Raw genomic sequence first — 18,159 nt, 5'->3', positions numbered from 1 at the left:
TAGTTTCTACATTAATTACTATAGTCAGAAATCTTTTAGACTTTGTAAAGGATTGTGGAAATAAAATATTTATCGTTTTTAGATAGTTAGTATATATATATATATATATATAAAATAAAATAAACAGTCTATATCGCTGTTTGCTACTTGCTTGCGTACTTGATGGCGTAGCCCTGCTCTTTCGTGAATTTTGTAAACGTTGTTGACATTCATAAGCATGCTCTAAGAAGCATCTAAATTGAATAAACGTATTTTGATTTTGATTTTGATTTTTTGCTGTCATGCTAAATTTTAAGTATATGTTCCGAAAACAATATTATATTTATTATGCTTATTATCTATCGATAACGAATATCTATTTATTTACAACTTGCCCTTTGGCAATGATCTCTAAATTATTCCATTCGTGGTATTCTTTGTGTTGAATTTTTGCTTCTTTTCTCTTATTATATGATCCGTCCAGATAAGTTTTATTAAAACAAGCATAGTCAATGAAAATTTAACAACCTTATAAAGGCCCTGAATGCACTCGAGCTTTCTAAACTTGGCTTGTCATATATACAGCTGGAATTATTCCACATACTTCACTTAGTATAAATAAAGAAATAATGCTTGATGATTAACATCAAAGTATTAACACTTTTAAATCCAACTACACCTCAAGGTAACTTCATTTGATTATATTCAATAGAACTTACCGCTACTCTTTTGTGTTTCTTTCTTAGTTTTTTGTCGGATTGTCGTCGTGTTTTCGACAATACGAATTAAAAAGATTTAGATGTTGTTAAGACTTTTAATAGTACTTGACTAGTCAAGCGGTTTAGGGAAGTTAATAAAAAATCCTTAAAGATTTCATAATGTTGACTTTAAAGACTACAAAAATTATCTCCTTTAATATTTGATAATGTAAAATAACTGTATTTTACATTATCAAATATTGTGAATACTGATTTACAATATTAGTAATAACAATAATAATAATTCAAAATGGATAAATAGAAAATTAAAACAAATTTAAAAAGTTTGGTCTCTGTGGCAGTGTACTATTAATGCTGTTTCCTCGCTGTTTTGCGACACTTATAAGTTGACCGAGGAAAGCACCAACTCTGGGATCACTGGTACTATCTACCAGGTGGCAACTTAAATCTTGAATTAGTAACTGTGCAGTTGAACCACACGTCACAAGAGTCTCTAGTCCAAAGGGAACAAAATAGTGGGAGGAAAGACTCTTCTAGTTGAGCTGTTTATTATTTTCCGCCTGCTCTGCGCCCGCGCCGCGCCAGCTTGTGCTTATAAAATAATTTTAATTATTTCAATATCCATAGTACTGATGACTTAACCCTGGAATTGCGTGAGATAAAAAATTATAAATAAAAATATTGAATAAAATATAAATTAAAGCTGTTAAAATATATAAGACAAACAATACAAAGACAAAATATAAAGAAAATAACGAAAACAATGTTTTGACAGGAACACTAAACAAATGTCTTGCACCATCATTAAGTTAGCGGAATGATACAATCGCAAATTGTTCGGAAAACGCTACCTAATAATTATGTTTAGGTGCGGACTTGCTACGGTGAATTTGTTCTAATATTCATTAAAAAAGTATAATTGACGTTTTGACAACTATACTGACATTTTCGTAACAGTGTTAACACGATTTGATAGAGCTTTTACTTTAAACAAGGTAATGAATATTTGTTTTATAAGCAAGTGCTCTTTGATGTACGCTTTTAAATACAGTTTACTCGAAATATATAGAGGTGGAAGGATAGTCTGGGCATAGGTATGTCGCAAGTGTTCACAATCATATATAATCATTTATATTTATGAATTGGGGAAAGTGATATTGCTTCTCATATAAAATTAGTTCATTCCATCTAACCTTACTATTACAATTTTATAAATAGCTTTAAGCTTGCTTTAAACGACGAAACACGTTTAAAAAGACGCGGCGAAATAACTTTCATTTTTAACAAGAAAAACAATCATTTAAAATTAGGACTGCATTTGTTCGTAAGTTGTACTTTACATTGTGCTAATCGAATAACTAAACTACGAATTCTAAACAAACAAGAATATTCGCCTCACATAGCTGCCCCTCACACCATCCATCTTAGAACAGACAGACCGACAGAGCGACTCATCACGTTAATTTCAGCGTCTATTCACGGTCAATGGCTAATTGATACAGGGAAAACTATATTGTATCAGTAACGAAAAGGTAACCTCTTTTTCTCCTTTTGGCAAAAGAGTTTTTTGATACCCAAGAATTTGGGTATAAATATTCTTGCATCCTGGGATCGGTGTCTGAAGTAATTGTAGTTTGTCTAACATTCATTTGTAGTTATAATAACCAGTACATCATAATAATTGCATTCTATTAAAATTATTATTCAATAAATAAGATTGCACATCTATGCTTGAAGGCATATTAATACTGCATTTTAAATATTTTTCATGGAAATTATTTTTTATTTTTATTTTTACACTTTTGGACAGAAAACAGAAAACAGATTGATGAAATACAAAGTTATTACACACTAAACAACATTTGTAAACCTGAAGTCCAATTACATCTGTGCACAGCATTTTAGTGGCATCTTCAGTGCTGGTTTACTAAATATTAACCATTACATAGGTATAGTATACATATTACATTTAATGACAAAAAAATTAAGTTATTCAGGTTGCAAGTCTTTACGCGAATAACCTTTTTAAATTCATAAATACTATTGTGAACAATATCAACATGAGAACACACAGAACTATAATACTTGCACATCAGTTATGTACTGAAACTTGTCATTATTTTATTATTACTGTAATACCATAAGTCTTAGACACAAATAGGCTCAATTATCTTCTGAAAATGTCTTAGGTTTTAAAATCTCCTTCTATTGTTTTTATAATTCCCAAGTAGCCTCACTCTTCGTGGTTTTACCGCTGACTTACACAATAAGGAGGTTTAGAACTAGACTTGTATTTTTTAAACTCATCCATAAACCGATGAAGAATACGTCTTCGTTCGACATGTAAATAATAATAATACATAATAACACTTTATTTACTTAGCAATAATACAAAATAAGTGAGAAATATCATTCTATAAATAAAGACAAAGGATGTAAATGGGCGGTCTTACTGCTAAAAGCAGTTTCTTCCAGACAACCTAAACATAAATAATATAAACATTTTTAAAAATTCGATATCGAACTTCAAACTACACTAAAGTACTTAATATAAAAATACATATAGGTAATGATAACAAAGGTTTATTGCTACAATGTTAATTTAAAAGTAAATTTAGTAGATAAATTACTTAGTAAATAAATATAAAATATATAGCTTATATGTTATACCTTTCATTAAATTATCGCAACAGACTAGTACAATGAAATTAACACACGACGCATTTTAATATCATTTAAATCTTAAGTATTCAATCATTAGATGCAATAGCTGGTATCCGCTTATCCCTGGGACACGGGTAATCCCCGCCCGGACGCGGTAATCCCCCGGGAATCTGTCAACGTCACTGTCACACACGATTCTATCTTGAATTATAAAATTCGATTATTGTTCTATTCTCTTCAGCGTAAGCAAAAGTTTATCAAATAATGCTTCGGTTTACATAGGAAAGAGAATTAATAAATTTATATGGCTAGACATTCAGTGCTAAGTTAAATTTGTCCGGTTAGAAATATATAAAAAGGCCGGCAACGCACTCGCGAGCCCTCTGGAATTGAGAGTGTCGTTGGGTGGCCGGGCGGTATCACTTATTTATGATGCTCGCGCACACCGTCACAAAAAAACCGACACCCTGAAGTTCAACAGCATACTCAACAGTTTAAAATAAAAAATGTCAATTTCTTAAATTATGTAGAAATAATTTTTTCTCTAACTAGATAATAAAACTTTCAATGTATTAAATATTTTTGCTATTGTTAGTGTCGTTTTTTCTACAAAAGTAGAAATGGCGTAAGATAAGAAATATATATATTATATATACGCTTAAATAAGCAATTGATTTACAAATATATAATGCTTATTTTACTGACAGGTTAATTTACTTGTAACACTATTATTTATAGACACATGTTATTGACATTCCTATAAATTATTTTCTATTCTGAATTGTTTTATTCAATTATAATAAAAATACTTATAACATATCAAGCTATGTGTGCCTTAAACAACTTTATCGATTCAATTGTTAAAAATACCTTTAGACTCTCCATTGCAGTCAAAGTCGGGGTGCGAACTGTAATGTGGACAAATTCATCAATGTCAAATCCAGACTATCTCTAGTGACGTTCATGGGACGGACTTTAACGATTTACGAAATAGGGGATGATAACTTAAACGTCAAAAAGATCATTACTGGCCACCATTTTAAGGCATTCTATCAACGAAAACTTCGAGAGTTTTAGGAGAAAAAACGTAGATGCTATTAAACTACAAGTTGAGTTGTAAATCTTTCTCGTTCGTGTTAGTCAGAGGTGAAATTATTTAGGGAATAGAGGTACTTGGAATTTATGCAAACTATATAATGCAGAAGAACAAAGAAGTGATTATGACGGTTAAGAAAAGGAAACTTGAGTATTTCGGACACGTTATACGTAACTCCAAAAATACGAGCTCCTTCAACTAATCATACAAGGCAAAGTGGCAACTTGGCCGCAGACGCACGTCCTGGTTGTTAAACTTAAGACAATGGTTTGGTCAAAGCACCAAGTCATTGTTTAGAAGCGCGGCATCCAATATTAAAATAGCCATGATGATCGCCAACCTTCGCAAGGAGGCACTATAAGAAGATAGAACATAATGTTGTAGACTATTTTAAAAATAACACATTTTTAGGAAACAATTGAGCATATTTGTGTTCCTTTTGTTTTGCATTACAATTTAATGAATACTTATTAATTATATTCTTTTTCTACTTCTTCATCTGTTGCCTTTGGTGGGTCTAAATTAAATATATCGCCAGTTTTATTACACGATACTATCCAGGCATATAGAAGTATTGTTCTGGCATTTTTCTGTTATCTACTTTCCTCCGGAATTGTCCCTCCTTAGCTCCTGTACCAATATTTATACATATACCATGGAACCTCTCTAAAGTAGAATATGTTTCGTAATCTGGCGCCGTACATCTTTTCGCCAAAGGAGATAACCGTGAAGGCGTGCAAGTTTCGCTTTTATTACCTATTTTAACTTTGTATTTCCATAAACTATAGAATCCAAAACGGCAAGGTTATACATAAAAGTTTTATCGTAATTTATCTTCGTCTAAATTCAACAACGTTAAATAATCAGCACTTCCTACACTTTAATTGAATTTTTATTGTCATAAAAACAAATCAGTGGCGCTATAACCATATTAGGTCTGGGCCTCGGTTTTCTGTATATATTTCATTTGTCAATCTAATAGGCAAGTAGGTGATCAGCCTCCTGTAATACGCCGTCGACTTTTTGGGTCTAAGGCAAGCCGGTTTTTACACGATTCCTTCTCACATCATGTGGTAAAACCCAAATTAAAAATAAATATATTCTCTATGTATTAATAATACAAAAACAACTTTAACGAATTAAAATTGTATGCTTTCCACCCTCTTTAGTATATTAGCAACTAGGTGATCAGCCTTCTGTGCCTGCTCTTCCTCTTTGGGTCTAAGGTATGTCGGTTTCCTCACAATATTCCTTCATCGTACGAGCGAGCAGTCTTCCTAATTGTTTCTAATACTCCTTAATTCTCCTTGACTATACGATAAAATAAATAATCAATAAGTTATCAAATACATTCCATTCACAAATTGTCCACAGAGTCCTTTAAGCTATTTGTAATAGTTATATTATAATAAAACTGGATCCATTGTTTCTCATGATTAGATACTATACCAATATTTCGCGATTTAAAAAAAAATTGATGAATTTTAATACAGACAAATGGACAGGACATTGGGGTTATTTCGATACTTATTCGGGAAATTTACGATAGTAAATGCGAAGATTCTTTTAAGTCTTGAAATTAAGTCTATTCACCCCACAAATATTAATGATTGGTTAGGGCGGCTCTGTGTCTGACGGTGACTGATGTGTTATAGTCACATCCTCGAATTGTAAAGGTTATGTGGATGCATTGAGATCGATTACAGAAAGAATACCGGTATAAATCTAAAAGTCGTCGAAATAAGTTCAGCTGTTTACGTAAAAACCACACTCATATTTGTCCAAGTTAATTTAAGTGCAAGTGTGATTAAACTAGGCGATTCGTTCGAGAATGTTCGGATAATTTTCGTGAAGAATTGTGCCAATTTAAACTTCGAAGCCACAACCTGCCCCAAAACTCAGGTTCGCTCATAAAAATGTTCCGTTATTGATTATCCATACAATGTTATTTCTAGACTCCACAGAATAATATTTTACTATCCCCACACATGCACACGGCACACATACATACGTTGCACACATGGGACTTTAAGAAAAATTCTAGCGTCGTGGGTTTTTCTTGAGAACACAAAAGTTGTGGAGACGTCTTGATCTTTATATTCTTTTTAATAATAGAATGATTGCAATACTGCTAAGTCAATTCTTGAGACAATATAGAGTTTTCAAATTATTATTTGATAAATAAGCTTCAGAATTTTATATTGTTTAAATGTACTATTTTTATTATTATATCCTTTAGTCTGAGTCGTTTAATGCAATCCACTTATAGGAAAATGTTCTTTCATTACTGTTCGTAATAATTTAATTCAATCATACATACTCTTAATACATAACAATATTATAGTTATAAAAAAAAACATTACGGTCGACTCTACACATTCTCCGCGACCTGCACACCTACACACACGTACGTCAATGTGATCTCTTTCTAACCCTATTTCTTAGATAGGGAGGGTCGAGTTTAGGACCAACATTTTATATGTTAGCCGGGTCATGGATATAAAAATCGTTTTTCTCTATATTCTGTATGATATAACACAGAGGGCATTAGATCCTCAATAATATGAAATTATTGTTCTCTATCCTTCGCCAGACGCACTAAGCCTTTATAGCGATATAGTGTTATAACAAATTTCAAATAGATAACAATTGTTCAATAAATATTATTACGAACATTCATTATTGCGATAGAACGTTTGATAAAGGAAACTAAAGCATGTCCAAGAATTCAAACTTTGATTTTGGCAAGAGGTCATTATTAGGTTTTTGCATTTGTAACTTTTTTTTGTAATATTTGAGTCTTTTCTAAGACATTATGGAACATTACGATCTAGCCTTAACTTAAGACTTAAGACTAATAAGTAATTTTAGTCTAACCTAATTTATTCATACATAAGTAAGTGTCAAATAACACTACTTATAGTCTCTATTAAAGGGGAGACACTCTGTTCTTGTCTCCTACTTTTTTACCACTGTTTAGGACTTAAGACTAACACGAATTCTCCTTTTCAGACTGAATCTTAATTAGAAAGAAAAAAATATTCTTTCTATATTGCCGACCACTTCTTATTGTTTGGCCGTGTTTGTTTGAAATAAATTACTAGAATTCACTTCACGCGTTCTAATTTAAACGATTAAAACTGACGGACGGACAATTCAAATTAATTAACTGATATCGACCCTAGAACGTGATTTCCTGAGGCGCACGTTTTTTTCGCAAGAGGCTATTTTAGTTTATAAATCAGGAAAGACGTATGTTTCTTAGAGAGGCTTCTTTTCTTGAATTTTCCGAAACAATATTTAAATTTTATTTTCCGATTTGATAGTAAAACAATCATTATTTCATACATATTTTGGATTGCAATTTTATTATGATTAGTCTACATCTTAAACTTCAATCAAATTAGTGATGAAACATATATTTTTTAATTTTAATTTATTTGACACGGCCGAGTTATTTTCTATAATATAATATTCTAATGTATGAGAATATTAAAAATGCATATTCATTCAAATATTTAACTGGAGCATAAGAAATCTTCGCGAGCTTATTTTCCTTAGCTTTTGAATATTTCTCAGTGGGTCTAGTTTCTTTTATATAAAAATGTAAATAAGATATGTATTGAGAGTTATAAAAACGTACATTATTAATAATATTAATACAATTGCCTTTTATAAGTTAATAAGAGATACAGATAAAGGCTTTCTAAATATATTTTTTGTTTATCTGGGAAGCGATCTCGGGACCTCTAAGAATAATGAAACACACTGCTATAAGCAGAGTATTTGCCCCTGGAAATGCATTTAAAAATATATATCCCACATATAGTATTCTATCAATAACAGTATTTTAAAAGTACATTTGAAGTATAATTTGTCAATTGTTGACTATCTATTAACTTCATTAACTTCGATGTTAAAACACTATTCGACAATTCGACTTGGGGTCCTTCAAGAAAAGAGCGTACCAATTCTTAAAAGGCCGGCAATGCACTCGCGAGCGTGTCAGTATCACTTAACATCAGATGAGTCCTGCCCGTTTGCCCTCTGTTCTATAAAATAAAACTATCATCCTTTTTCACAAACACTATATATGCACTATTTGGATAAACCCTTTCATCTCATTCTCTTTTATAATATACAATCTGTGATATAAACTTGACTACTTAAAACGTTGCAATTAGACTTTTAATATGAGTTATCCGTTGCCATACGAATATTGAATTCAAAATATTTGGTAGAACATATGTCTGTTCCTCTGTAAATGGATTATTTGTCCAACAGCACTGCCAACAGAAAGATGGTTTGGATTACGCCGCGTGGTCACGACCACGGGGTGCTATGGCCATCAAACAAGGCTATGAGGTGAGCGAGTCACTGTAGAAACGGTAGAAACAAAAGCACGGTAGAAAATGTTTTTTTTTACGTTGGCATGAATTATGGTACTGAAAGATATTGATTTTTACACAGTAATTAGCTTTATTAGTATATAGTTTTTTAATATATGTTGATGTAGATGTGTATGTGATAAGTTGGAATGTGGCTGTGGCTCTCAACGAACAGAAATCTTCGGAGCCGTGAGGTCGCTCCTGCAAAGTGACGAGTAGAGTAGAGAGCAGAGTAGTGTTGGCCTAGTGGCTTCAGCGTCCGACTCTCATACCTGAGGTCGTAGGTTCGATCCCCGGCTGTGCACCAATGGACTTTCTTTCTATGTGCGCATTAACATTTTCTGAAGAAAATAATCGAAGGAAAACATCGTGAGGAAACCGACATGTCTTAGACCCAAAAAGTCGACGGCATGTGTCAGGCACTGAAGGCTGATCACCTACTTGCCTATTAGATTTAAAAATGATCATGAAAAAAATAAAAAAAAATTGAGGCCAAGACCTAAACATGTTGTAGCACCACTGATTTTTTTGCTGGAAGTAGCTAGGATGGCTCAATTAAACAGCCTTAACGCACAACGGACCAAATCGGCGTCTAAGTGCGGAAACTGAGGCCACTCTATATACATACATAATATATGTTGATGCAGTTAGACTAGCTTATTAACTTACGCCTGAACCCAATAACCTATCTCAATCCATAATCCACCATCTGTGATAGCAATCTTAATCCAAATGTTGTAAGAAGTGTGCCAATAACCAATCGACGGATTGTACTAGCCATCTGTCGATACAAGCAATCCATGGGAGGTCGTATCGGTGTCTGTGGATAGACCTTTGTATGAAAATGACAGTTGACGAAAGCTCGATTTCAACAGTTAATTATTTTAACAGATTTTAACTGACACCAGTTATTTAAATAATTAAAAAAACTGTTTGTTATGTTTTAAAAATACACATGTATATTTTAATGTTATTTGTACGGTTTTATTTACTTTATTGGGTTTATATTGATTATCAAATATGAGTGAAAACTCGGTAAAATGGAACAACAAAGAGCATTATATCCGTCGCCAAAAATGGATTGTCTTCGTAGAGTTTGGTTATTGGGATGCAGGTAGGATCTATCAATTGTCACGGTCTGATCTCATATTGTATTCAATCTGAGATTGTGGATTGATTGTTGGGTTCGGGGGTTATAGCACTGCGATACGAATCGAAGGATCGCGATAAATTCTTAGGGTCAGGGCTTTTGTAAATATCACCTATTATTAAGTTTGTGTACTCAAAGATACCTTCAAAATGAGGAGCATAAAATGCATAGAAAATGAAGTGTGAGTCGTGTAGGGCGGCTCCTGAGAGCGACAGATTGCAAATGAGACTCTTTGTCAAACAATTGGCCCCCCGGGGTGAGATTCATACATTATAAGACACTCCCAAACTTGAGCTTGGGCCGTTACATAGAAATATTTAAATAATATTATACACGGTTAATTTAATGATAAATTAAGCATATACAATTCATACACAATCAACCAATACAAGCCTCTCTTAAAAGATGTATCTTTGTAGAACGTAATCAGTGTTCTAATACTAATAACTTTAATAATTTAACGTGTCACGATTAAATGAAATATAATTACCAAATTATAGAAAACCGTGACAATCCACATTAACTTCCTAGAAAATTGTCTTTTTTTTTTGACAGTAGGAGATATTAGCCAAGCGCATTTTTTTCTTAAGGAAAAAAACACACAAAGTTTGTCATGATCGTAGAACAATGTCGGATATGAAAAAAATCCAAAATACACTTTTTATCATATTTGGATACGACATTGATTAAATATTATCTACGGTTACATTAAAAAAAATCCATGTGTTTTAAATTTCAAATTAATAACATACAGTCGGTAAAGTGACGGATTTGATAGACGCTCATAGAAGCAAGTTCTCTAGAAAACTGTGTAATTTAATGTTATTATTTTTATTTAAAACAAACCCTTTTGTTGGCTTGTATGCCAATTTTCATAATAACAGAATATGAATTAAAAAAGTTATGACAAAAAAACTAACATGATTATATTATTTTGAAATGGCTATAGTAAACTTTACAGGGCGTAAAGTTTACTATATGTCAGATCCGTCACTATTCTACGACTATGACTAATATTAACGAATATAGTTTATTTATTCACGCTTTGTTAACTGGAATTTAATAATCATAGAATTTAAACTACTAATGTCAAACATTTAGAAGATAGTAAGACACTAACTGTATTTTATTCACACATAAACTAGGTTCCTTTAACCCTAAAATGCAAAAGTGGGTCAGAAAAACAAGTTGGTTACGTGCGCAGTTTATGTCAAAATTTGCTATTAAGAACGATAGATGGCGCTTTTTAAAAGATTCCACGGACGTTGACACGATATTTTTCTTTTACGACTTCAATCTTTTTAAAGTTTTCCTATATTGGATGTACAATGTTAGGTGCAAAGAGAAAATTTACTTATTTGATAAAATAAAATTATACTTATTTGTTTTCGTTTATGTTTTAGACAGCTTACTCAAATATTGTATACTTTAACAGTGTTATTCGCAATCACTTATACGAAAACTACAATCCCGCTATGTATTGGCCTCCTTAACAAGAGAACGCCAGCTTTTAAGATCTTCGCTGCTGCTTGCCATTCGGCCACGTGGAGATCTCGCAAGACCGCTCCACGGCGTCATTTCAACACGTTTAATTCATCTAAATTATTTCTAAATAAAAATAAAAATAAAGGCTTAAACTTCTCTCCTTACCAAATATAATCGTAATTGACCGAGCCGTTGTGTATGAAAGTAAAATATATTTTTAACCTATAAGTCTTAATTAGATAAATACTGCTTTATCACATTGATTGCTTCACAAAGCGGTTCATAATAGGTACGTATTTAAAGAGGAAAAGTTTCTAGTAAAATTCTGTTTACTAAGATAAGTCCATTACAATTTAGGTTTACGTAATGTATGATAAATGCGTTTCAAGAAAATGGTCAGTTTCAACCCATTTCCCGCAAACTAAAGGCTCGATCAGTTAAATTAAATTCTGGGACGGTTTTGGGCGTTATCTTTGATAAATTAATTTGTAGTTCCACCGGTATTGTGGTTTGTTTACATGATTTACTAATGTTGTCTGTATCTAGTGTTATAGTACGTTCAGAGCATAATTCAACTGTGAATATCGATAGTTATGTGTTTTGACAATTACAATTCTACTAACATATTAACTATGTGTATTTAAATTCAAAGATAATTGAGATTTTTATCAAATTAATACAATAAACAAATTATATTAGTAATACAACTTTTAAGACTAAAAATTATAGGTACCAAAGCGTATTATCATTATTGTATAAAATCTTAATCATTATTTATTAAACTCTTAATCATTACTGGATAAAATCTTTATCATTAATGATTACAAAATTTAACAAACACAATATTCCAAAACCATATCAGTGTTTTGTCGGCGTTTACAACTTTTCTCAAGAGGTCAAAAAGGACAAAAAAGCTCTTCACTACCACTTGACCAATTTCAGACAGCCCTCGATAAATCAAAACAGTGTTAGGGTGACCATCTAATAACTTAACGGACGTCCGAGATGCATTAATAACGCACGGTTTGTCGCGACGTGGTCACACTAAATTACAATTGTTCTTATGTAAAATATTAGTTTTGGGCTAAAGGGGTTTCATTTAACTTTGTAACTGATCGTTATTGATCATCGCTCTTTGACTCCGAAGGGTTACGTTTAGCTTCCGTATAACCAACTTTTTACTATATACAGTATACAATATAGTAAATTAATGTTATTAAAATCGATCAATCCAATATTTGTGGCGGTTCAACAAAGCACAAATAAAATAGTAACAATGCTCTTACTTATTATTCTGTATTTTTTATCTACTTGGTATATTTATTTAGTTTTGTATATAGGTGTTATAATATTATTATTGTATGTATTTGATTGTACGTATAATCAATCATATTTCAACATGGTGTCCCTGACACTGAGTTCTGAAACGTTTTTTTTTAAGTTATAGGTACATAACATTGAGAGCTATACAATAATCTATTTACTGTCTTAAAATTACTGAAAGCAAATGGTAAATGCGTGAGCACCGACGGAATTAAATATGGAGAGTGACAATTGCTTAAGGGCCGAACTCCCACATTTATTAAAACCTAAACTGATTAACCAAATTGGACGCCAAACGACTTAAAACCAAATTTATCCAAAAAAAATGATGATAGGTCTTCTAAGACCTACAACGCACTAGCGGCTGGCCGCAATGCGGCGTGCCGCTGCGGCAGGCCGCACATCGATTATTACATGAAACCGCACGATAACAACGCACTGACTTGCGGTCAACCGTCAACCGCTCCGGTTGATCTGGGGCTGCGGCGAGCCGCACCGGTTGAATGATGCGGCGCGCCGCGTCCCCTCCACGCACTCGGCGCGGTTAGCCGTCCTACCTACGTCGTCACATATAATTATTTAACAAATGTAAACAAAAAATTTTAAACCTATTTTAAAAGAGTAAAAAATAAAAAAATTAAATATGTTTATTATGGAACATAAGATACATGTATCACTTATTCCACGTCATTAAATTTGAATTTGTAATATTTCTAGAAGCACTGACGAGTGACGATTGCGGCAGACCGCAATAGGACCGCAATAGGGACGGTTAGCCGGAATACGGCATGCCGCTACGGCAGACCGTATATACTGCGGCCTGTCGCAGCGGCACGCCGCATCACGGCCAGCCGCTAGTGCGTTGTAGGCCTAAGACTATGCATAGGTAGGTAGGTATATATATTGATGATAAAAACAGAAGTCACGGCGCTGTAGTTGGAAAGGGAATAATCCCAGGTATAGGGCCTGAGATATGTAATTCAGAACAAATTAGATTAGCTATGTTTAGATACATGTAAGTCAAATACAGGCAGATAGTAAACATTTTGTAATATATTCTAAACCTCGTCCGTTGTTTGACGACCGATCAATAATTATAACACGAAGTCGTGCTAAAATAATTGAATTATTTGTAATTTAAGTTTAATTGTATATATCTTTCATTTTACATATAATTAGCACGTAAAAATAATTGTTTTTGTTATGAAATATAATAAAGTATACGGAAAAGATGCTGTGATGCTACTTACTTGTACAACCGCGTACTTTCAATGAGAGGGAGACAAAGATAATTTTGACATTTTGTTCCAAATTGAGACGATTACTTTGGTGCTGAGTGATTTTCTATTGTAACAGCAGCACGAGTGCTTTACTGTGTGACAGTGTAAAACAGCGGATTGGCTTGGAACATAACAGATACTAAACTACTGATTTTGATGTAATGGAATACTTACTTGATTTGACGCACAGCCTTGCGATTCTGTAACTCACTTTTCGAACTAAACAATAAACTACAAGCTCCCTCCTTATCAGATTGCCAAATCGTAAAATGACTGCTTCACGACTGATTTGAGCGCGACCGCCGCTGCGAAAACCGCTGTGCAGTACAGAATCGCAGGACAGCTTCCGCTAAGCTTTCTTTATGATGACACAACATGACATGATTTTTTCTTAAATTTTCAACTGCTACAATATGTTATGCTTAGTTTTATTTATGACCCACTCAGTCCATCAGTGGAAAAGGACCGAAACCTGCTGGATAATTCTTATCGCTTTCATGTCTTTAGGACAGATAGGCATTGCTTGACTTACCTATAAACTGAATTAAAGTAATTTAATTTCAAGTATTAAATATTTTATTTAAGGAATGACATGTTTCAACACGTTCGGGTTCTATGATGTTATATTTTACTATATTTATTTTTAACATGTGTAATGCTTCCCACGTAACCTTATTTTCCTCCTATTCCAGGCCAAAATGACGACAGGTGACGGAACTGTGCACCAGAAGACTGATGACAGATTGGGACATCACCAGTCTATGAGCCAGATGCTGTATGGAACTGGGTTGGGGCCTGGACGATCAGGTAAGATTGAACTTATATTATTACGTTAACGTTTGTCATACTACATACGGACCAAATTCAAAACGAATAAGAAAACTGATTTGCCTAATAGATCATTATGTTACCTTACCGTGACTTTATGATAAATATTGATTTCCAACACAGACATACAGTATTTATAATATTCTTAACCTATATAGTAATAATAATTAAAAATAAATAAAACAAATTCAAAATGTTTGGTCCCTGTGGCAAACCTTTAATACTGGCAGCATTTCCTCGCTGTACTGTGACTTAGTTGTTAATATACAAAAGTATTGGGTTCAATTCATAGCGGCTAGCTCTACACTAGTAAAAAAATTATCCTTGTAATTAAAGTTTCCTGAAAAAGATAGCTAATTAGAGACCGTCGCATTGTGTAACTTTTTTAAAAAATTTAGTAAAACGTTTTTGTGTTGTGAATAAATCCATAAAGTTTAATGAACTTCTATTTACTGCTGAATTATTTAATGCTAGCCTAACATCTTAAGGCCTTTATTTTTGACTTTATTTATAAACAAAACGTGTAAGCACTTTAAATATAAACAGTATGATAATGGATATAACATTAAAACACATATACCTTAAATTTCAGGGTCATCTTCGTCTTCTCCCGTGGGGGGCACGAATACGGGGAGCGGTCTTCTTGTAGTCCCACAACCCCTGGGAAAAGGGCCAACAAAGTTACAGCCCTTACATGCACATGCGCGGAAGTATCACTGCAAAATGTGTCCTCAGGTGTGTGATTAATGCTAAGATTTAGAGAATTTTTCATGCTTTTGAAGACATAATTACATAAGAGTGGCAAATTACGCCAATTTTTCCAAAGTCAAGTCGAAAAATATTTGCGTTTCTTTAGGTGAATGTTACTTATCTCCTGATGTCTAAGCATAAAACAAGATGGCGTTGTATGGATACTTCGACCTAAATATACTTTAGCCCAGAGATGATATATTGTAAACCAAAGCTACTTCTTAGTTAACTCAAAAAGTCATCCGATCGTTATTATGTAATTAACAATGTAAGTTTGAGAAAGCTCCCCCGTAAAGCTAGCTTCTTGTAAACTCAACTGGTTCCAACATGCGTCCAAACCATATAATTTTTATATAAACTAGAAAAATACCATACAAATATTTATTAACATCCTAATCTTAAACTATTATTATTTGTATTACATAAATAAAACTCGCTATATTGGAATATTAATCAGTAGCACTTCAACATTTTTAGGTCTGGACCTCAGCTTTCTGCATCTGTTTCATGATTATTTGTCAATCTAATAGGCAAGTAGGTCTTTGGCCGTCGACTTTTTGGGTCTAAGGCAAGCCGGCTACCTCACGATGTTTTCCTTCACCGTTCGAGCGAATGTTAAATGCGCACATAGAAAGAATAGAAAGAAATCCATTGGTGCACAGCCGGGGATCGAACTTATGACCTCAGGGATGGGGAGTTGCACGCCGATGCCACAAGTCCGACACTGCTGCTATATTGGAATAAAAAAACATGCCGCTAAAAGTATAAAATATAAGTATCAACAAATAAATTATAAACAATCGTAAATGCTTTAACGCAAGATGGCGGCGATGGCAAAATGATAATGAGCCGGCCGGCTGTCACTCATCAAAATTCAATTCGTCAACTGTACGGTTCGCAGAAACGATTGAATATAATTTTTTAATTTTATTTAATTACATTTCCCGAGTGAAACAATACGATATTATCTGATTATACGTTAACTTTTTATATTGATTGTATCTTTCACCGGGTGAAATTAAATTATTTTAAATGGTATATATATTTAATGGGTTAAAATAAGCATTCTTAATTCAAATATCTGCCACGTATGGATAAAAGAAACGTTAGTCATTTGTTTTTCTATAATATTATTGAATTTGTTGGAACATTTTTGGCAGCGGCTGTTTAGCGATTGGTTATTTATACAATAGGGCACAAAACTTAGTTTATAAACGATTCAATTCGAAATTTAAAATAAACAATAAATGTCGCTTGTGATAATTATCTAATAAAACAAACAATAATGGCTATAGAACATAACGATATAACAACTTATGTTTGAAGTGAGCATTAGGTTATTCTGTCTGTACTTAATCCTGCACATTCGCAATTATTAATTCTCTATTACGTTTTTGCTCATCGCCACATTTTCAAAACCTAAGTTGATCTTATTAATTAAATAGGGATTTTAGGGAATTTCAAACATTCTTTATAAATTTAACGTTCCAAATTTAAAATCTTAATAATCTGCATCTATCAATCAAATCAATACTGTTACGAATAAAGTTTTTTAAACAGTATTCTAGTATCTTTTAAATGAAAATATACCGTAGTACCGGCACGAAACTTAGTTCATTATATTACGATTTTCATACAAATCAGTATTTCTAAATTATGTTTATTAATTACACGATATCATGTCTACATTTGTGTTGACGGTTAGTTAAGCATCAGTGCATTTGTTTCCCGATTATCGATATTCATAATAAAAAAATTGTAGATCGCGAAGGGCTGTCTAACGCACTCTTTACAAAAATATATATAAATCTAAAAGTTTTTGCAAAAGTTTTAGACACCCTGCTTCATAATAAAAAAAAAATAATTAGATTTAGTACGTTTATTAATTCAGAAAAAAAATCATAAGATTTTTTTATATGTTTCAAAATGCACATTAACGAAACATATACAGACACATACAGAGAACACACGACATACATACAAAAACACAATACGCATCAATGAAAAATACAATAATAATAAACGAAAATAAACTAGATTAAGAATTTAAAAATGTAATATATTTCTTCTTTGCAATTATTATTGGTGACGGAACAACAATGGCTGCATCTTACGCCTGAAGTTTTCCGTCGTTACACTCAAATTAAATAAATAAAACCACGCGCGTATCAGCTAGTTATGCCATAAAATGACCTTCTAACGTTAAAAAAACAATCACGCTTAATCAAAACGGTAGCACTGGAATGTCATCGCAAAAATGTCGAATACCGAAACGAAAGTCGGTCGGCCGACAAAAAGTCGCATCGGCTAATACTTATTGCGTTTGTGTAAATTTTCGCATTCCAGAGACGGGCTCCCGCTTTGGCACTGCCGAATCAGGGGTTAGCAACTTTTGGAAGTACGAATATCCGCGAATAAAATACTGATTTGTTACGACATAAAAAAATGAACTAGAATTATTGCTTACCTAGTATCTTCTATTAACAATTATATTAAA

At 32.8% G+C, this 18,159-nt stretch overlaps 1 protein-coding gene across 3 annotated transcripts in view; it reads left to right on the top strand.

The window, feature by feature from the left end:
• LOC125057267 (zinc finger protein rotund-like) overlaps positions 1 to 18,159 on the top strand; it is a 113,068-nt gene that overhangs the window by 40,506 nt on the left and 54,403 nt on the right. For 2 of the 3 annotated variants that reach the window (XM_047660854.1, XM_047660853.1), the window contains exons 4-6: positions 8,743 to 8,823; positions 14,777 to 14,891; positions 15,505 to 15,647. In XM_047660854.1, coding sequence (XP_047516810.1) covers positions 8,743 to 8,823; positions 14,777 to 14,891; positions 15,505 to 15,647 — 339 coding nt within the window. The remainder of the gene's footprint in view (positions 1 to 8,742; positions 8,824 to 14,776; positions 14,892 to 15,504; positions 15,648 to 18,159) is intronic. The other variant, XM_047660855.1, reaches the window with a different exon arrangement.

The sequence above is a fragment of the Pieris napi genome, chromosome 16 (assembly GCF_905475465.1).
Source record: "Pieris napi chromosome 16, ilPieNapi1.2, whole genome shotgun sequence".
Classification (NCBI taxonomy): domain Eukaryota; kingdom Metazoa; phylum Arthropoda; class Insecta; order Lepidoptera; family Pieridae; genus Pieris; species Pieris napi.
The sequence above is the reverse complement of the archived record's forward strand: the minus strand, read 5'-3'. Positions and strand labels throughout refer to the sequence as shown.